The sequence below is a fragment of the Lissotriton helveticus genome, chromosome 1_1 (assembly GCF_964261635.1).
Source record: "Lissotriton helveticus chromosome 1_1, aLisHel1.1, whole genome shotgun sequence".
Lineage (NCBI taxonomy): Eukaryota > Metazoa > Chordata > Amphibia > Caudata > Salamandridae > Lissotriton > Lissotriton helveticus.
In genome coordinates this window covers 1,999,064,047-1,999,085,347 of record NC_136057.1, presented here as the reverse complement: position 1 = coordinate 1,999,085,347, position 21,301 = coordinate 1,999,064,047, and the positions used below count along the sequence as shown (strand labels likewise).

At 41.7% G+C, this 21,301-nt stretch overlaps 1 protein-coding gene across 1 annotated transcript in view; it reads left to right on the top strand.

Moving 5' to 3' along the window:
• The window catches only part of DBT (dihydrolipoamide branched chain transacylase E2), a 182,061-nt gene extending 161,905 nt beyond the window's left edge, over window positions 1–20,156 (top strand). Inside the window, exons 9-11 of the mRNA XM_078644489.1 lie at window positions 884–1,075; window positions 13,086–13,157; window positions 17,131–20,156. Coding sequence (XP_078500615.1) covers window positions 884–1,075; window positions 13,086–13,157; window positions 17,131–17,298 — 432 coding nt within the window. The 3' untranslated portion in view covers window positions 17,299–20,156. The remainder of the gene's footprint in view (window positions 1–883; window positions 1,076–13,085; window positions 13,158–17,130) is intronic.
• Window positions 20,157–21,301: the final 1,145 nt, after the last annotated feature.

Here is a 21,301-nt window from a genome sequence, read left to right as displayed (position 1 = left end):
GCCGCCTTCAGATCACAGAAACTAAATTTTTGCAGCTGTTGTTAAGCGTTCCCCAAAGTACCCCGTCTGTGTGTTCAAGAAGGGTTGTGAGTTGGTTACTTGAGTGATTTATTAGCTGTTTGTCCTTCGCGGGGTTGGATCAAGTTGTGGACCAAGGAGGAACTCACTCTGAATAGATTGAGTTTGAAGGATTATCGTTTGCTTGATCATGCTCTTAAAATCTCTTGCATTAAATAGGTTAAGGATTCTATCCTGCATTTAAGGACGGGGGAGCTTTTTAACAACCCTGAAAGCATAAGCTAATCTGATAGAAAGTGGGTAAAAGTCAACTTTTTAGTATGGAGATCAATGTATAGAGAGGAGATTGAATTTGTGACACTCACGCTTTGGGGCTATGTGTTGCTGATAACGACTCAGATGATGGAGCCCTCTCCCTCCCATGTTAAAAACAATAGGGATCGTTTTATGCTGCACTTGTCGTTGGAGCTCCCCAGAGCATGTCATGATCATGGGTCTTTGGGTCCCTGCAGCTGCGACAATGTGTCTCTGCAGGACCTGTTAGATTTTGAGATGTTTCGTAGATAATATATTGAGCCTAGAAGATCTTTTATTATCCGGCTACTGTAGGACATGGGATTCTCTTGTACGACCAGCACTCATATTTTTACAGATGATGTCTGACGAATTTACATTTTTTAATGCAGACGTGGAAAGTCTAAATGGAGTTTAATTCTCAATATGAATTTTATCTTGTTTTTACTGTGAACATAAATACTCATGTTTTATTTATTTTTTTGTTTACGTTTAAGGTTTGAAAAGAAACAGAATTGTTAGAGACCATCGTGTTACATAGCCTAACTTATTTTACATGGCTTTTTTTCAGGCTGCTCATAACATTGGGATTGCTATGGACACACAAGGTGGTTTAGTTGTACCCAATGTGAAGAATGTACAAGCCTGCAGTATTTTTGAGATTGCTGCTGAAATAAATCGCTTGCAGACGTTGGGCTCTACTGGTCAGCTGGGAACAAAGGACCTTACTGGCGGGACATTCACTCTTTCCAACATTGGGACAGTGAGTATGGCAGTCATCTGTGCTGCAGAAAAGAAAAACTGCATCATAGTAATTCCAGCACAATGCATGACGTGGTGAAGAACATTTAGTAAACTCCGTTACGGAATAAGTTGCTGGATCTGTTTAAATTCTGCAGTCGTTAAACTCTTTCCTCTGATATAGAGTTTCAGTCCTCCTGGGGATGTTAACTTTGTTCTAATAGCGTTTTTCTATTTTTGTTTCGGAATTAGGGGAAATGGCAGTCTGTGCTTGCTTGTATGTCTGCTCGCTTGCAATATTTTGTCGACTGCGGGTCCTGGTTGCATGCAATATCTTAAAATTGTGAATGATGGGCTTTTTTGTGGGCAGTGTGTTAGAAGAAACTTTTAAATGTAGGGAGATTGAATGCTGTAAAGATGCACACTTTAAGAAGGGATGTGCTCGGTCTCTTTATTATGCCCAGATTGTACCTTGCAAATGAAAGATGTGTTGGGGAGGGGAACGACCAAAAATTTAAAGCAGTGGTATTTATAATAAAGTTGAGTGGTGCAGAGCCTGTTGGGGTGCTAGTTGGCCACTTTCTGCTGAGTAATCCGAGCACCACTTTTGTTGGTAGCACTGAGTGAAGCCTGAGTGCAGTGGATTGACCATGTGAGCTGGCAGAATTGCTTTGGAAAGGGTGGTGTAATTAGAGGACAGAGAAAGCTCATGGCAACACTAAGGATAGTAACTGGGAGTGACACTCTGCTTTCTAGCAGAGACAGTATGGTTAGCAGAGGTCATGCTCAGCACCCACGGTGAGTGGTAGCGCACAAAGGCCTACTTGTGATTGAGAATTCCCAGATTGGCTTGAGCCAGCATAAATTGCGGTGGCTCAGGACGTTTTGTGGACTCTAGTCTGGGCTTGGTGAGACAGAGACCAGTACAGGGATGACACATGTCAGTGGGCATCTAAATCGGCATTACTGCGGCACAAATGTGGCCCTCAAAACTTTTAAGAAACCTAGCAGGCAAAGACCAGCCAGGGCTATCTCCTTGCCTACAGTAGGGACAACACTCTAACCTGTGAGAAGAGTGATTCTGAAATAGGTGTTTTGGCTAGGGGTCTGAAGGAAATGATGGAGCCAAGAACTCCATATTAAAGAAATTTGCTGAAAGAAATTCAAGACTACAATGGAGGCATGGTTGGAGAAAATGGAGCCCAAGGTTAGGGTGGTGGAGGCGAAGACAAGATCTCTGGATACTAAGGTGTGCAGTCTGGAGAACATGGGAGGGTGAGAGGGAGGGTGGAGAAACAGGCACAGAAAGATATAGTTTCAAGGATTCAGACTTCGGGGTAATAGTCATTTTTAACAGTAAGATTAGAGGCTTTGGACAATATGTGAATAGTGGCTAATCTTAAGGTCCTAGAGTTTCCATCTGCTGGCTATGGGACAACCGTGTGGTAAGTGATGCATTCTTTCTTTAGCCAATTATTGCCTCTAAAGGAAAGTAGTACTGGAGAGTCGGAATGCAGACTCCAATACTAATCCAAGAAGTTGTCTAAGGTGTCGGGCAGGGGCACTATCATGGTAGTTTTGAACGATCAAGATCTCTCGGAACCTATTCTTCAGAAATCGGCCTCTCTGTTTCCAGATTATAGTGCGTGGACGTAACAAGTGGTGCCAGGAATTCCAAGTTTTGCATACATCACTTTTGGTTGCTGGTATTGCACCACCAGTGTGGAACCATGCCAAACCAAAAATATGGTTCAGCAATAAAACGCTTTCTCTCGTATAATGGTGGCAACAGCTTTTCTGAAGGGACTTAGCTTAGGTGCATAGGACTTTTAACAATTCACTCTTCGCTTTTGGTAGTTTTGTCCTTTTAAATTGCTTGCAAGTTCAGATTTAATTCAATTCCCCCACATAGTTACGAATGTAGCGACATGGGTGTGACGGAAATTATTATTTGTTGTGATTTTATTGGTTAGGGTTGTGGTACTTGTATCCCTGACTGCGTAACCCTACTCTTGTCAAATTTTTCTGCCCAATGTTTTACTGTGCTTTACCCTCCTTTTCTTCCGCTTAATTCCATCCTTTTATTTTGGAGCTCATTTAGAGAGCAATACCTCTGCATTATTTATTAGTTCAAAATGTTGGAGTTGTGTGCATCCTTTATTTGTATGTTTGCCTATTTTGTGTGTGTTTTCTTAAAAAGTACATGAGAATGTACCTGTTGGTCAGCAGATCATATATGTTTTCCTAATAAGCATGATTGAAACAGAAAATATTATGAAGTAGTGAAGGATAGCAAAGCACATCTGTTGAACATGTCTTGGGGTTTATAGCAAGATACTAACAAGAAATATTAGAGCTCATAGGATTTGTAGAAAATCACAGAAAACAAAGCAACCTTGTGACACGTGAAGTCTTCTTGCAACTGGCAGTGAGGCTCATGTCATGTCAACAGCAAGACAAAGGTTAATTTTCTTCTTGCATGGTAAGCCAACTTGAACATTCCTAGATTGTTTAAATCTAGTTGCACCCTTTAGTCTGTAGCCTCGGGTATTGCACTGATACCTTAAATCACTATTTTTTTCCCCCCAAGTTCCCAATGTTTGGTGAATATGTAACACTCTGCAATAGACTGGCACTGGAATAGGAAGTTAGCCATCCCAAGTGACTGCTGTGCTGATGGCAGAGCTCCACCTATAAGTGTTTACACATTTTTAGGTCTCGCCTGAGACCGCACATGCTGTCTCTTCGAGACATTTAGTAAGTGGCTTTTAAAAGTGCTACCAGAGGCTTTGGCTGGCCTCCGGCTTGCGTTCACGAGCGCGTGCACGTGCACAGCTGCCATGTGTTTTTATTGGTGTTATCAGGCTCCTCTGCTCGCACTCCCCTCTCCCCCTCCCTCTTCGTCAGTTTCATTTGTGTCTTCTATTGCTGTGAATGCTCCTGCTTCCACCAGGCACACACACCACCAGCCGTCAGTGCACGCTTCCACCAGGCACACACACCACCAGCCGTCAGTGCACGCTTTTCCACCAGGCACACACACCACCAGCCGTCAGTCCACGCTTTTCCACCAGGCACACACCGCACCAGCCGTCAGTGCACGCTTCCACCAGGCACACACACCACCAGCCGTCAGTGCACGCTTCCACCAGGCGCACACACCACCAGCCGTCAGTGCACGCTTCCACCAGGCACACACACCACCAGCCGTCAGTGCATTCTTCCACCAGGCACACACACCACCAGCCATCAGTGCACGCTTTTCCACCAGGCACACACACCACCAGCCGTCAGTGCACGCTTTTCCACCAAGCACACACACCACCAGCCGTCAGTGCACGCTTCCAGCAGGCACACACACCACCAGCCACACCACCGGCCGTCAGTGCACGCTTCCACCAGGCACACACCACCAGCCGTCAGTGCACGCTTTCCCACCAGGCACACACACCACCAGCCATCAGTGCATGCTTCCACCAGGCACACACACCACCAGCCGTCAATGCACGCTTCCACCAGGCACACACACCACCAGCAGTCAGTGCACGCTTCCATCAGGCACACACACCACCAGCCGTCAGTGCACGCTTCCACCAGGCACACACACACACCACCAGCCATCAGTGCACATTTCCACCAGGTACACACACCACCAGCCGTCAGTGCACGCTTTCACCAGGCACACACACCACCAGCCATAAGTGCAGCAGACCGGCTCTTCTCAGAGTTTCTTGGTAAATATGTGTTCGATGCCTGGGAGGGAGTGGGTCGGGATTCCTTAAACCATGCTGAGTATGCAGGTGCAGTGCAGGAACTCCTGTGTGAGTGAGTCATGCTGCCTGTGGCTCACTCACTCCACACTTGTAAATTGCGCATGCACCAGGCTTTTTCTCATTTGCAAAGTTTGGCACATGGGCAGCCCCCACACCCCCGGGAATGACTGCTTCCTACAACCAGAATGGAAAAAACATTCAGAGCAATGAAAACAAGTTTATTTGATGCTAAGAACTGTTAACAAAAACCATGTCCAGCTATTGTAGATCTGGCAATTTAAACAAAACAGCAACAAAAAACAAACCAGCATTGGCATAGCCAATAGGTCCCGCTTTTTGGACCCTATAAGTATTTAGTTATGCAGCAGAATATCCTTGGTGCAATAACACCAACTGTTGCATGGCTAAACACTTACAAGGTCCCAAATGCGAGGCCTATTGGCTATGCCAATGCTTGTTGATCTAGATATGCATCCATGGCCTATACATTTTGGATAAATGGAAAAAGGCGCCTTTAGAACTTGTTGCTGATTGTCTGCTGGACCCTCCTGATTGCTCATTGATGCTTTGATTATCAACAAAAGAGTTCATTTTTATAGTTTTCTCCTATGAGGGAGTGCTGAGGAGGCTCCCAAGAGACACTCTCCTGCCAAAGCGAAATACCAATATTTGTGATTATCCCATCGAAATTGAGATAACAATGGGTGATGTATTTACTGCACAGCAATCGTCAGCAGTTCAATCACCCAATGGAGGGAGCTAAAGACAAAAAACGACCTGCCTACTCTATTGATTTACAATGGTATACCTCCCATACATTTTTATTACATATTACATAAGTAGTCTTACTTAAGCCACCATAATCAATAACCCAACCTTACTAGAAGAATTTATCAGAAAATGTATTCAGTCTTCTATTTATGAGTCTTTTTATTTTTTTTATAAGTATTGTACTTCACATACACATATTCTTGGGACAAATAGAAACATTTATAACGCAACAAATAAAGATAATGTATAAAGCAAAGTTACTCTCTCCAGATAATTCCAGCAACACCCCAAGCATACCAGGTGTCTGTCTTTGGTTGTTTTTTTGTGTTTAACTTATTTCCCCCCTTTCTGCCGCTCTGTATTTCACTAACCAGGGGACCTCTTATGTTCTTGGAAACAGCTAGTCACATCCTACCTCTCTTGCATCGAGCTATGCAGAATGGGAGCCAGGTTGGAGGGTCCTCACAATCTGTTGACACTTCTGTAGTTTAGCTCTCCATTATAACTACTCGGCATCTTCTTCTGTACTCTTTCTAGGCAAGTACATTTCAGTCATCTGACCGCATTGAGCTGTTTTAGATAGTCTTGTTATCCCACCATGCCTGATTCGGGGGGAACTAGGACTCATGTAATCCATCATTCTGTGGGTTACAGTTTTTTCTTGCTAGAAACTTTATTCTGTTGCTCGCTTCCAAGCATATTTTCAAGTTGCAGACTCCGTTTTTTTCCTGGTAAAATGAGCAGTGTAACAACGTTGTTGTAACGTCTTAGTGAGAGATTAAGGCATTTCTTTTACCTTGGAGACCCAATGACACCACTTGCTTCTGTTGCTTCCAGTCAGCTGCAACTTCTAATTGACACAACACAGTAGACACATAGAAAGTGAGATGGACACAACAGTTTATAACCTCTAGATAAATGGGAAGCAAGCATACGAGGGCCATGTTGGGGATGAGATGGAAAAACATCTAGTTTATTATCTACACTTGACCACAGTTGTTGAAGTTCTTTTATTGTGCTTGGTCCAGCTGTGCATTTGCAGGTAAGTACATCCGATAAAAAAGGTCCATGTGATAAATAGTTCTTCCAGTACTTGTAACACATTTAGCAGTGCTTATCGATGTAAAACGAATCTATAAATAGATTATGGTGACTGTATATTTCGGCCAGGAGAAGGAACCCAGGATTCATGCAGGGACCGGTAATATAATCTAAGATCCATCCCTGATTGTTACTGTTGCAGTTCTCAGTCTTGTTGTTCAAAATCCAAACCCTCTATCCATGCTTCAAGCTTGAAAAGTTCATGAGGGGAAGGATTTACACATTGTCCAAGACCTGTAATATCAGATGTGCATAATATACTTTCTTAGCGGGAGAGGAGAGGAAATACCAACGGCTCATGGAGGAATAAGAGAGAGGGGGATGTCAAAGGTAGTGCTGTCAAAGGAAGTCATTAAATTGGAGCAAAGATAAATGACCTGACAGTATTTCAGAGAATTCAAATTGGGTTGTACAAACATAAAATCTGCCTCCTGTAAATAGGGAAAAAGGCAGCAAAGTCCCAAGTAGTCCGGAGTGAACATTACTTGCTGATTAAGGAGTGCAAAAGCCTACATCGTTGGTTGGCTTGTTGCTGAGAATTGGCTGAAGGAGCCGCCTACTTCAGCAAAGTCCGGTCTATTGATGCTGATATTTACTAAATTGATTTTCTCTTAAATTCTTGCTTTCTCACTCATTAATGGTCTAGCTTATTCATTTAGAGCTCTTAATTCTTGGGGGGGGGCAGAGGGGGGTGGTTTGTGTACACGCACAGCTAAGTTGATTTTATTGCAGTTCATTTGATTAGTGTTGAAGACTAAATTGCAGCAGAGCAACACATGGCCACTAGAATAGTATTTCCTGAATATTTCTACCCCTTTAACTTCCCCTCTTCTATAAAAAATTACCCATATCTGCTCACATAGGGACTGGTAGGGTAGTGATTTTAAGTGATTTGTGGGGGAGGTTGACACATGGTCGTAGTGAGCTGATCTGTGGCTAAGGTGGGGGAAGAGGATTGCTGATGGGTAAACTCCAGTTTAGGGCATCACTTTCACTCAATCTATAATACTGAGCCTGAGACTTGCCAACACTCAATCCCAAGGCATCTCCACTTCACACTTTACAGGTCACGTAGTTAGTGTCGTGGATCGATGACTAGTGATTTTGACAAGAATGTATTTAGTTAAGCCACCAGCAGCTCCTTTACAGATGCTTTGATCTACCCTTACTAAAAATTACAGGCAGGCCAAAAAATGCATACTTTTCCACCGTACTAATTTTATTTAGGAAGTGCAAAAACCCCACTTTGAGGGCATTGACCGACAACATCCTACATAGGAAGCTCATGCTTTGGAGCTCGTTGAGATCTGCATCTTCGCACCTGAAGCGTGAATTTGTGAAAAACGCCCTGTTTCTTTGTAGTTATTTTCAAAGGCCATTTGCTTTGAGTTTCTCTGTTTCACTTAAGGTCATACCTGCACATGCTTTTTAGAAAATCAAACTGTAAGTCTATTTGATCCTACTGTAGAAAGCTTCTCAAATTGGGTATAAATGTTCGTGTCACCATCTCTCAGGACGCTTCTGTCCTTGGTGAATTTCAGGTAGATGACTGCCCAATTTTGATGTGGCCACTACGGTTTTTAATAAATACATACTCCTAACCAAAGTAAGAGTACTGAAGTTTTCCTCAACATGATCAATATAGGTTACATAGTTAGTTTTGTAGGCTAAATGTCTTATAAAAAAACATGCTTGCTGATGGTGGCCTTGCTGGACGAGTAAGTCAACGTTTTATATACAGCATTTGATGCAGAATAATGTTTGTGTTAAAGTTAATAAGAGCGTTCAAGATTAGGATTACAAATAACTGTAATAGTTGCCCAGTGATCACAAGTGTAGTCCTTTATGTTCACTAGTGTCCTATAAAGGCAAACATCCACTTTTCTCTGTACAATCTCTTTTCAATGATTGAAAATAAACTGTCCTGGTTATCCTCAAAGACTCCAAGGCACTCCGTTTTGGGGAGTTGTGAGTGGAACCTTTATAATCTCTTGTCTAGTGGCTATTAGAATTGTAAAGCGGGTGCACAGAGGCATATGGATGCAACCTCTTACAAACAGACTGTTCACTGCAGTTTATCTCATTTTCAGAAAACATTATGAAAAGGTTAGGTTTTTGTACTTTAGCCAGGATTACAGGCTTGATTATACAGAGAAACACATTTAAAGAATTGCAGAGAAGGTATTCTGGAGCTCTTCTGTGCTTTGGAGTTTCAAAGGAATTCTCTCTCAATTGAGGAATGGGGGAGATGAGAACTTATCTGGGACCTATTAACAAGGTTCCAGGGGGAAGACACCCCATTCCCAATGGCCTCTGAGTGGCCTAGGTTACAGCAGGTTTCTCTCGTGCTGCTTTTCTACAACATATGGAAATGGTTTTTAAGTTGACATAGTAGTTGCTCAGAATGGGAGACCACTGCGGTCCTGAACTGGACATGGCATATCTTCTGGGAGTTCTTTGATCATAAGCCAAGCCTCATCTGCTTGCTTATATAATTCTGAAGTAAACAAGGGAGTAGAGCACATTAGGAATAATTAGGGGGTTACTGTGGGGTGCCCATTAATAACAGGCTAGCAAGTTCTCTTTATCTCTCTATGTTGTACTCACTGTCCCTCATTTCAAGTCTGAACTGAAGAATGAATATACCTTCTTGGAGAGAGTGGGGGGCATTGTGGCCTGTGTTTGAATCCGTCTAGCAAGACTTGATTCTAGAGCTAGTTAAGCTTACAGCTTTCAGGCTGAGGTATGTATCTGGTCTAGGCGATCTACATCTTTCTTTAGTGCTATCTTTCTAAGCTTGGAATTACCTGGCAGCTGAAAAGCCCTGGACTAAATCATCTGCATTTCCCTGAAATAATTGCTGTTTGCTACTGAGCTAAAGGAGTGTATGGCTTTGGGTTCCATTGAGCAGCCCATAGTGATACTAAATAGGCTATCTGTCAAGGGATTTCTTTTCTTGGAAAGGAGTCCTGAGAGAAATATGAGAACATGTGTAGGATAGTCTTATAAATACCCCTGTATTAATCCTCGGTGCGAGTATTATCACCAGAGCAGGGTATCTGGGATTCGGTATGCTGACGGGAAGTAACCTTGCCAGACAGCAAAAGTGTCTTACTCCTCAGTAAGAATCAATTTTCACTAAAACAGTTGTGCAGAAGCTCAAATCTCGCCTATCCTGCAGTTTTGCTTGCGGGCCAGCCGGATTAAATTTGAGACATGAGCTTAGGTCTTGGAAGACAGTTCATTTAGGATTTCATGTGGGTTCACAATGTTGTTTTTCCGAACTAATAAAACATTGCGATTATTTCCTTGACCATTTTCGCTTCTGGGAAAAAGCACCACAAGACTTCCACAATGTGAAGAAGGTGCTGATTTTCCTCAGGCTGACGTAGTTGACAATGCAAGGTCGGAGGCTCACATGCTCCTTGTGATAAAAACCAGTCCTTGTTCAGTTTGTCGCAAAAAGTGGTGTTCCAGATATTTTTTATGGTCCAATATGACCTACCATAAATTCTTCTGTAGAACAGGTTTAGCTAGGTATAGATACTTTACTAAAGGCCAAGCGTTAGTTGTTCAGCACTACTTTGTAACTTTGGCCAAACGACTTTCAAAATTACCCTAGTGAACGTCGTGCTGCTAGAGAGTATTCAGTTGGCCAGATTACTGCAGTTATTATTACAGTAATAATGTACCTGCTTGGATAATCCTTTGTTCACCCTTCCTGGTGTACACTTCTGTTGCATATTTGCAGACAGTTGTCTGCTATCCAATTACAAGGTTTTACATTTTCAAGTCTCATACATCATCGAGTTCCCTCTAAAGCCATTCGTTTTGGGGCCAAAAGTCCAGCACAACACAAAGCTTGATTTTGTAGCTGCACCACTTTGGTAGACCCGCTGCTTGCCCCAGTCCCATGTTTTACCTTCCAATGTAGCCACTGTTTTGGTCCTCAGAATCCTCCAGCGGGGCAGAACTGAAGTTGTAGCGAGGCAGAACTCTGCAAGGCAAGATACTTTTACTGTGCGGTCCCACTGAACCGTGCAGCAAAAAGCTGTGAGCTGGCCAAATTGAGATATCCTCCCTGCCTAGAAAGCATCCTTCCTGCACAAGTCTATGAACCTTGTCCTGGTTCTCTGGTTGTGGCAAAAATGGCTGAATAGTTCTCTCTGGTCATTCTTGCATTCCCTAGGTCTTCACAGTGGACAAATCTCTTGGGCTCCGGCAGTGTTCCGTTCTGTGGTCAGTTTGAATGTCTTGGAGTCGAATATCCTTCTTCTTTTTGTGTCCCTTGAGGAGGCAAACAGTTGGGCAGCTGCCTGACCTGTTGATAGCAAGTCCAGTCCCTTTGTCAGTTTCCTTTTCTTCCAGTAATCTTATTTTCTCTTGTGTGTTATTCCCAGGTTAAGCAGTGTTCTAAGGAGGCGCTAATGAGCTGCCAGTTTTATCCTGTGCCCTAGCCAGTGTCCTACACAATCTTGTCTACTTTATCACCCAAAGTCCAACTTCCTCTTTGCTTTACTGTCCAAATTCCCGAAAACTCTAATTCTAAAATACCTTTTCCCTTCTTCCATCATAAGAGACTCTGGCGCAGCCTAAACCAATCCCTCTATAGGTGCGATCTCTTCATCTGTTGTGGCCCAAACCTGTTTTCCCCCTGCCAGACAGTTTAGGAGGGCCCAAAGAATGAATGGGAGCAGTTGCTGTTAGCCTTATTTGGCATCTCTATGTCCAAAGCTGTATTGTAAAAACTGTACTCCTTCTGTCCATTGTTCCTGTCCCACTCCCGTAAGCCAAATCAGTGTTAATCGGCAAGTTGTTGAAAACACCTATGCCTTCTTAGATCTAAAGGCCAGGCCATTGACCTTTGGAGAGCAGGGTTGTTCACTCCAGTTAGGATTCTATTTCGCAGGCCTAGGTGAAATTGAAATGATGTTGGCGTAATTTCAGAAACTCCATGTTATGTGAAATTCCCAAAATTGCATCTTTATGCCACGTCTCATAATAACGGGCCAGGCATGGTAAACGTCTCCTGTAAGTGCATACAAATGGCTCAAACAGTCTCAACACGATCAGCTATTGTCCTGCACCACTTCTGTTCACTCTATATTTTCAACACAAAATGTGTCCTTGCTTTAAAAACATTAGGTTAGGATGCAGTTTGCATTAAATATTGCTAAATGACGGATTTACATTTTGCCTAATTGCGCATAATTTCCCCAAACATTTGCGTAATCATGTAAAAGCAAATTACGCACATTTCTGGATGGAAGATGAGTGGAAACACTGGTTCTAAGCTGGTAACCCAAAGTATATTTTTGTTAAGGTTATGTTTTCCACTAATGTTATTAAGAAAGTCCTTTCACCATGAAAGTAGAATTTTAATACTGAGTGGAATGTAACTTTGAATTACTTTGCTAACATTTTCCCTAGTGGAGATATAAAATAATGGTTTTAATTACATGCACGCCTGATAATGGAAAATATAGTTCAAACTACACCATAACAGCTTTTGGATATAGTTATTGTAAGGGCATGTTATTTCCAATATGTGGTGTACTTTGTTAATACATATGTATTAAGCCCTGCAGGCTTATGACACACATTAGGGCAACCTATTAATATATACAAATATTTGTTTATTTTCATGTATCGCTGGAGTTCTTTTAATCTATGGACCAATTAGAGCAAAGTGGTACTCCTGGCAGCCATGCATTTTTGTTATATGTGGGTGGTGTAAATGACAATTGAAACCCACCTATGACATTTAACTCCCATGCTATTGGTGCAAGTTTTGAGACATGATCTTAAAGGAAATGTATATGTCAGTGTGGTAAATCAAATGCGCAGAGCATGATTTAGGGAAGCCTACAGGTGATCTACCAGAGGCTGACACAACTAGAACAAAAATGATATCTTGCTTACAATCTACATATGAGTTAAACCAAATTCTATAATTCCTGGCGAGCTTTGCTAAAGATTTTAGATTAATTTTAAATGTTGGAGCTCACTAAGAGCCCCTTTGCAATCCATACTAGGCTTTTCAAAATGGGACAAAGCCTCACTTCTTCCAGTCAGTTGTGACTAAATTTACTGCAGTGCCTTTTTCTACATTTCCTCATTTGCGGCAAACTTGTGCGTGAATGGATGACGTTCTATAGATGGTAACTGATAGTGTTTTACTGTTACATCATTGTTTGTCTACAATTAATTGAAGCATGGTTATGAAAACACTATGAACAGAAATAAATGTGTTGTGCCATACCCTACTTGTTTGATTTGCCAATAACAAAACCTGAATATTAGACCACCTTCTTAAAGGGTTGAATAATCGAAGAATGTTAGTGCAATTCAAAAGTATTTGTAATTAACACGAGCCTTTTTTCACAGATTGGTGGCACCTACACAAAGCCAGTGATTCTTCCCCCTGAAGTAGCAATCGGAGCCATTGGAAAGATGCAGGTTGGTTTGTAAAGCATTTAAATGCTTGCAACAGTTCTAATTCACCATAGAGTGCCTTTTTTTATGGTGGCATCTTGTGGTATGTCTTTTCTTATCATAAAATTCTAATCAATCAAAGAAGTGTTGTAACCTAGCATAAAGTACAAATAGGCAGCTGTCTTTTCTTGGCGTAGTACTTCGGGGCTAAGAAGTTTTGTGCTGATGTATCTTAATAAATAACAAGCATTTGCAATGCAATAGGTCTCGCATTAACATGAGTTTAAGCTATTGGCGTTTTAAATGACCATGCGTTTTATTTGCTTCAAAAACGTAAACATAAATAAAAGGCATTGTCATTCACAATGCCAATAGCTCAAACTCGTTAGAATATTGGTGTGGGGTGGGAGTTTAAAGTGCAGCTGAGAGAAGAGCTTTGGGGGTGAGATTGAGCTTCAAAATGAACTCCACCTTTATCACTTGAAGTCATTACTTCAAGAAGTCAACATTCCACTGAGTTGATATACTCTCTGCAGTGGCTTCCCAGATGATGACGAACTTTTACTCTTAAACGGATAATGATGTAATTTCTACTGATCACCATTTTGAGGATTACTGCTTCATTTAAATGTGCACACGTGTTTTGAACTTTCTAGAATACTTTATTGTGGAAAAAAACATTCAGGGTAGTTCTTAACGACTTAATAAAAAATGGGCTGGACCAATGCATCGACTGCTGGAACGAGTTGGGAAAGAGGCATACATTCGAAAAATTATAAAACACAAATGCATGGTAGAAGCTGGCATTTACTGCTGTTATTTAAAAGTCCAGTGACAGGTCTTCGTTTTCAACCCAAGTGTTTTCTAGGTCACTCTACCGATCACTCAAACAGTTCCTGCACAATTAATGATAACAAAAGCAATTACACCTCTTACGCCACTAACTGACTTGACCAGCCAATACATAAACCCTCAGCAACCTAAAACCATGCAATCTATTAAAAACAAGGATGGACTCTGAAGCGGCTCTGTTGTCTAACCGCAGTCTAACGCTGTTTAGAAGAACTGGAAATGTTCGGCAACTGCGTAGTCAGGATCTTCACATGACGCTCGCTAAACATGAAAGCAGAGTCACCAACTAGCCGAGCATATAGGCATTGCTGTGGGTGATTGGGGAGGGGGTGGAAACTGCAGGTCATTGGGAGAAGGCAGTGATTAGCATGGCCTCCTGTTAATCAAGTTTGCGGAGGAGGAAAGGTGGGAGGGAACACGGCCTGGGGGTGTTGTTAATTTTGAAAGCGGGCGCCCGTGTTCTTAATCTGAAAGCGGCACCGCTGTTGTTAATCTGAAAGCGGGCACCGTGCTCAAGTGTAAAGCGTGGCGCTCGGGGGTGGGATAGGGATGAGGGGCTGCAACCAACGGGCTCCATTGTTCACATACTTTGATAGATTTAGGTGAACCAGGCATTACAAAAGAAATGCGCAGCCGCCATACTCTATCCTGAAGCATGCCTCAAGTTTTAACAAGAAGTCAGCGGCAGAGAAAGCGTTCGCTTTTACTTCCGCTTAATAAAACAAGCGTTAAGAGCGGCCGGCCGGGAAACTGAAAGTACGGCCGGCCAGCCATGATTCAATTAGGGGAGGAGAAGCCGCAGAGCGCACGCTGGGCGAAGCCCTTTGATGTGCTGTGCGGCCGTGAATGCGCGTGCTTGTTTGCTCACGTGAATCACGTGAACTCTAAGAAAACCGCAGCGCAAGAAGCCCTTGGTTTGACGAGGATTTCGAGCACTTGAATTCTCGCTCCCTCAATGCGCTTGCGCGCATTTAAGGTCACGAGACCTAAAAACCTTTAAGAGTTCAAAGTGATCGCATTAGGTACAATGTGTTGTGTGAAGCTTTTCATTTGGTTGAAGAATGAGAACAGCAGCATGGTGGTGACAGGAGAGGTGTCATGGGATGTGAAATGGGAGTCCTTTAGTCCCCACCTAAGAAAGGCAAAATGCCAAATTAGGCCAAAGAGGTTGGAGGAAAGATACAACATTTCATTGCTTTAAGCCACTAAGAATAGAAAACAAACATTGGCAAAGGCTATGGGTATGGCCTTCGTAAGCTGGTGTGATGGGTAATTTTTTACATTTTATGTTATAACCATATGTCTCAAAAGTAAAATGTAGAAGAAAAAAGATAACATTCAAATGCCCAATTGGTATTGCCAGATGCTTGCAAAAAACATTTGTAAATCAAAAAATGAACAAGCTATTCCATAAGTTTTTAATAGAACCATACGGGTTCTTCCTAGCAAGCAGGTGTATTTTTGTTTTAATGTACCTCATAGGATTATCATTTGTGCAAATAAAAATATAGTAGTGACTTTGTAATAATGCAGATTGAAGGCATAGTTTAAACACATAGGATGACTAAATAAAACTCATATGTGTGGCGGTTCAGAAGGAGGGACACGTACAACTGAATGGGGTAAATGAGGTTTTATTCGTATAAACGTTTTCTTTTTTCTCTGGGTAAGTCTTTCCCGTGCAAGGGTTGCCGGGTTCAGGGACTCCGTAAGTCTTCTGTGTCTTCTGGGACTTGTTCCCCTCGGTCTAGTCTCGGCGGGGTCCTCGTCCTTGGTGTTCGCCCAACGCCACATGCAGAAAAGGAAAGAGAGAACTCTAAGAGTTTGTTCTGGTTGTTTGCACCCCAGGGGGACCAAGGACGTGAGGGCACCAGTGCTTGAGTGAGCTTCACAACTATATCCGAGCGTGATAGACAGGTGCACGGGACGAAGGTGAAGAAAGGAGGTAGGGGGGGTCAAGGGAAACCAGGTAGGGAAAGAGACGTTAAGTACACTATTTACACGGCGTTGCCACGCCTCCCAAGCCAGCCCGCCACACGGTGACGCACCTGTGTGAGCCACACTCCTCCGTGAGCGTGGCTGGGCGATTCGTGGAAACGGTGGCCTCCTGGCACTGCTTCTCCTCGTCTCCGCTCCTCCGCTCTTCCTCCTCGTAACTCCCACGCTCTCCGCTCTTCTCCTCGTAACTCCCACGCTCTTCGCTCTTCTCCTCCCAGGTGTCGGGACACACCGATCTCTGTCCTTCCGGGTATTTGTCCACTCCTCTCGACCGTGCGTCACAGGGGGGCGTGACTCAATGCTTCCTGTTGGATTCGCTGAGGCATACCAACGCGTCACAGGGGGGCGTGTCCTCCCTGTCTTCCTCTTCCGCGTTAAAGGAACAGTTCTCCTTTCGGCTGTCCGGCCGGTTCCACCATTTCTTCGGACTCCACTTCCCAGGAGTTCAGAGCAAAAAATGTGTTTTCACGTGGAGTCCTAATAGTAGCAGTAGTGTAATCTGTACACAATTGGGAGTTTGCTTGGTTTATTACAAACCGCAATGTAACACTGCATGTGATTCAGTATTAAACATTATTTCAACTTTTTGTAGCTCTTTCATTTTTATTGAAGAAATCTGACAAAGTGTGCTGTACTCTGCTCTTGTACGAAGCAACGTAGGAATCGTGTTTTAGCCTAGCCAACTTAGTTTTCTTTTTTTTACTTCAGTGGGTTTCGAACGAATACATGTGTAAAGCGGTTCACATTTTGGCCAATTGAACTACAGGTTGTAGTGGTTGCACAATGCTATTTCAAACAAGCTACTGGTTTGGTCTGTGTACACTAGCACAACTTTCACTTGAAACTTTGGAGAAAAGACATTGACACTGAGCTGTAAGGCTATGTTCCTCTCTGACCTGTCACTCTCGGAAAGAAACACTGTCCTAATCATAATGGATAGTACAGATTTTGTCCCTCATTTCCTTGTTCGAGTCACCCCAACCCATCATTACAGGAAGTGTTAATATACATCTGTTTTCAAAAAAAGAATTTATCCTGTATCTTCTGTGGAAGAACTAAAACAGAAGTTTCAATTAACAAATAAATCTTAATGTTGAAATGATGTTATTCTTTTTCATTTACTTACTGTGTTTTCGCTTTTTACCAGGTTTTGCCTCGATTTAATGCTAAGGGTGAAGTAATTAGAGCACAAATCCTAAATGTGAGCTGGTCAGCTGACCATAGAATTATTGATGGAGCCACCATGGCCCGCTTCTCCAATTTGTGGAAATCCTACTTGGAAAATCCTGCTTCCATGCTTCTGGACCTCAAATGAAGGTGTGCACATCCACGAAGATCCCGGGCTTAAAGCGGACCTCTTTGAAGCTGACTATGCTAGCATCTCCAGTGTTATCATGCCCTGGTGAAACCTTTCAACACAGTTGTATAGATGTTGACTAATTTATTCTTTGTAGGGCTGTCATACTTTATAGGTCATGGTATGGTTACTGTTTCTCACTGGCTTGCTGGGAACCTTGATAAGCTGATGGAGCGGTCTGGAAGAAGACGAATCATGTGTAATGATCAAAACCTGGCTAGCAGATGAATGTTCGCATTGAACTGCTGACTGTTTTTAGGGGTATTTTTTATCACTCAAAGATTTCAAATTGGAACAAAGTTATTTTAATTAAAAAGCAGTGTTTCTCCTCATCAATGTGATTAAATGAATACCATGTTCAATTAAAAAGGCTTGTTTTTCTTTCTTTGAAAAACGTTGCATACATATTTACTGCTTGTCATTCTCATGGTTTATATTTAGACTATATTTTTGTGAAATGCTGTACAACATCAGTAAACTTCGTGTATGCATTGCATACATCACTTTTGTATTTTCCATTTTATTCCACTTATATAAGGCTTAAATGAGGCCTCTCAGGCCAAAATGTACATTAGAATGCAGACAATCCGAGTGAATGTTTTCATGTTTATTTTTTTTGACTTGCCTCTCGTCGTGCAAAGCAACTCCCAAGATTGATGACCAGAAATGGTTTGTACACGAAGCAATCCCAGCTGTCCAAGAAAGTGGCAATGCTGCTGCAATGTTTGTTTCTTTAAATCCTGAAATATTAATGCTACTAGGTGATCTGTTGTTTAAACACATTTTTTGAAAATTTTCAGACTGTTTGAAAAGCAGATGTTCTCTTAAAATATTTGTGCTTCAAATATAAACGAAGTTCATTACCACTTGAAATATCCGCAGCATGTAAATGACTAATATTTAAAACTTAAATAATAGTCTTCAACATTTTTTAGAAATTGTTACTAAGGGCTGTATCAACAACTGTTAGGAGCTGCAGTGATAAAAAATGTTGCTTTGCCATAATTTTTTTTTTTTTTGAACTATCCTCACTGCAAACGAAACTGACCTATTTTCAGCCTAACGGTTAGGCTGAAAATAGGTCAGTTTCGTTTGCAGTGAGGCCCTAACCCTAACCCTATGGCTAAACCAGCAAACTTGCCTAGCTGACATTCTTAAACGTCCCTGGGAATGTCTTGAGGTGAAAATGTAATTCTGTAATTCATACCCCTTGAGAATGTTGTAAAGCATTATAGTAACATGGTTCTTCAAACATTTTAGTGTTGTGGCTCAGCAATTCAACACGTGCGTGCTAAGGCTACCATAATGTTTTTTAGCAGTCCAGCGCATTCCTCAGTAGACCTAGCCTAAAATGGTGTTACCATTACTGGTTGTCAATGGTATAAGAGACCAATTTGAAATGCTGCCTGAGCATTTGCTTCGAAGGTGCCCTACCTTTGCCGCCACCGACCTCTGATTGATTTTTATGATGTACATCTAAGTGTTGGGAATGTTCTCTTGTGTTTCTGACACTGTAGATTTAGGTTTCTTTTTTTAATAGTACTAAATATTGCTTATTGATCTTCATGCCCACAGTGTCCTGGAAAAGGAAAACGTTGTCAGTCTAGAGGTAACAAGCATGCTTAACACCTGGATTGTTCTGTATGCAGTGAATCTTTATTTAACATGAGAAACGATAGGTTGACTGCAAAAAATATGAAACGTTTTGTTTGACATAAGATTGTTAAGATAGAAACAAAGGAATGAGGGTGTTGATGGTTCTTTATCCAAGTGCTCATATATCTATTTGTGGGCAACATTATTAGATTGTTGTCAATTTCGATATCCGGGCATTTAGGAACATATATTTCGATGTAAGAGGTCAATTTTTACATGTATTTCATGCTACTAACTGGGATGTGGGAGCGGGGACATTTGTCATTGCAGTGCAAAAATACCAGTTTAAACATTTCTCTGTCATTATGATCGTTTTGCTGGAAATTCCCTTTTTGTTATTTTCTACTTCACTACATCTTTTTTCAGGCAACTTTTTTTTCTTCTATCGTACAAGCTCTGTTTTACCAAAAAGGTTTGATGGTGTATTTAATTATAGATATTAGGTACTGATACTAATGTAGATGCTGATATTCAGCAAATAGGGTATTTTTAGTAGAGACCAATGAAATGCTAACGATTGTTGTATGGATTATTACAGCATCTTCCAACTGGTATACCTTATGTTGGGAAGAATGTTCGAGATTTCTTTCATCTACAGTGAGTGCACAGATACCTCTGATGGTGGCATTTCACTGCTGGTTCTGTGACGCAGAAATGAGTGTTTGTGCAAACAATGTCAATTTAACTATGGAGGTCATATTAAAGTAAACTAGGTTTATGAGTTTGCTAGACTGCGGCTTGCATTCATAGACAACCACTTCCATTTTATTGATGTGATACTCCACATTTAAATTAAAAACATACAATTCATTCTTGAGTATTATGACTGTGTCATGGAGCTTCAAGACGACTTATTCGTGATATTTCAACTGTACCAGTGGTTTAATCGGTGACAGTTCAAACTTACTTGGTTTTCACATTGTTAGTTTAAGCTGACGAATGTCAACTATCAATACAACTATCGGGAAACCTGCTCCAGAACACTAATATGAACAAGGGAGGAATTTGTGTTTAAGGGATAAAATTGAAAAATCGGTTTAGTTCTCGAAATATGAAGAGGCCTCTTTTTACAGATGTTCAACTGACACTCAAAGTGCTATGCACTTAATGAAATGTACTTGAAATGCGCCTTAATAAAAGTTTTTATTAAGAAACCATTATTTTTCGAGTTAATTGTATTCTTTTACCCATAAACAGTCCGACCCTCGCATAAAGTTAACATATTCTTTCTTATATGTCTTCCTGTTTGCTTAGGGACTGCATTCTTAAAACCTGCTCCCTCGTTTAGCGAAGCCTGCAACCATCTTTTGACCAATGTCACTTGTGTGCTCCAGAGTTACCTATAGTTCTCGCCTCCGGTGCATCTTGTGTGTGTCCTTTACTCCATCTCAAATTACTTTCTCATTCCAAGAAAGAGACCAGAAACTGCCTTAGTCCTGTTTCTGAGATGAAATGTGCCATTACATTAAATGTGCCATTACATTTCTCTTTCGGGGGAGGGGAATTGCAGCATTAGCTTTGTTGGCTGTTGAGTATTTTCTGCTGAATCAGTCAATCTTTAAGGCCCTGATATCCACCAGGAACCACAATATAGGCTATTTAGTCGCAAGTATTGCAACTAATGTAATTTTTAAATGTATTGTGATTTGAGGCATTCATTCCTATTTTAAACTCGGAAGTACTTTCTAAAAGGTTTTTGTTAATTATTCAGTATAATAAATGAGCGGCAGGTCATTGTGTCTGTCATGTTCTCTGTCTAAGGGTGTGGCATTCCGTAATGGTACACCGATCTCTCATTTTATGTAGGCAGAATAATTGCGAAAAATGAGCTTTCACTGGACAGTAACAGTCAAGATGATCTCAAGTCTTTCTTCCCTGCCCTCTTACCTAGTAGCCCTTTTCTTGCTTTGACTTGCAAGATGCCATTGCTGGAGTTGGGAACCACATTATGGGTGGATTTATGTCTCAGTAGTCCCTCATTTTGGGGTGTAATAAATCATTTAAAATTATTTGGTAGACCTTTATCAAATCATTCTGTTGCTGGATTGACATCTGACAAAATCTAGATCTGCACCTTGCTATATATGTCATTCAACTTCTGGCAGATTCCAGCAACATACATCAAACTCAGTCGGCTCTCCAAGTTGGATCATAAAGGTTGGTGTGCTCAGGTGTTGCACCTCTCTCTGGCCTAGGTTTGAATAATCAATTGTGTGTTTTGTGTGCATTTAGTAGCCTTTAGGTCCGGTTTACCACAGCCTGTTCTTTTTCATAGTTGGAGCAAGAAATCTTAAGAAGTATGTTC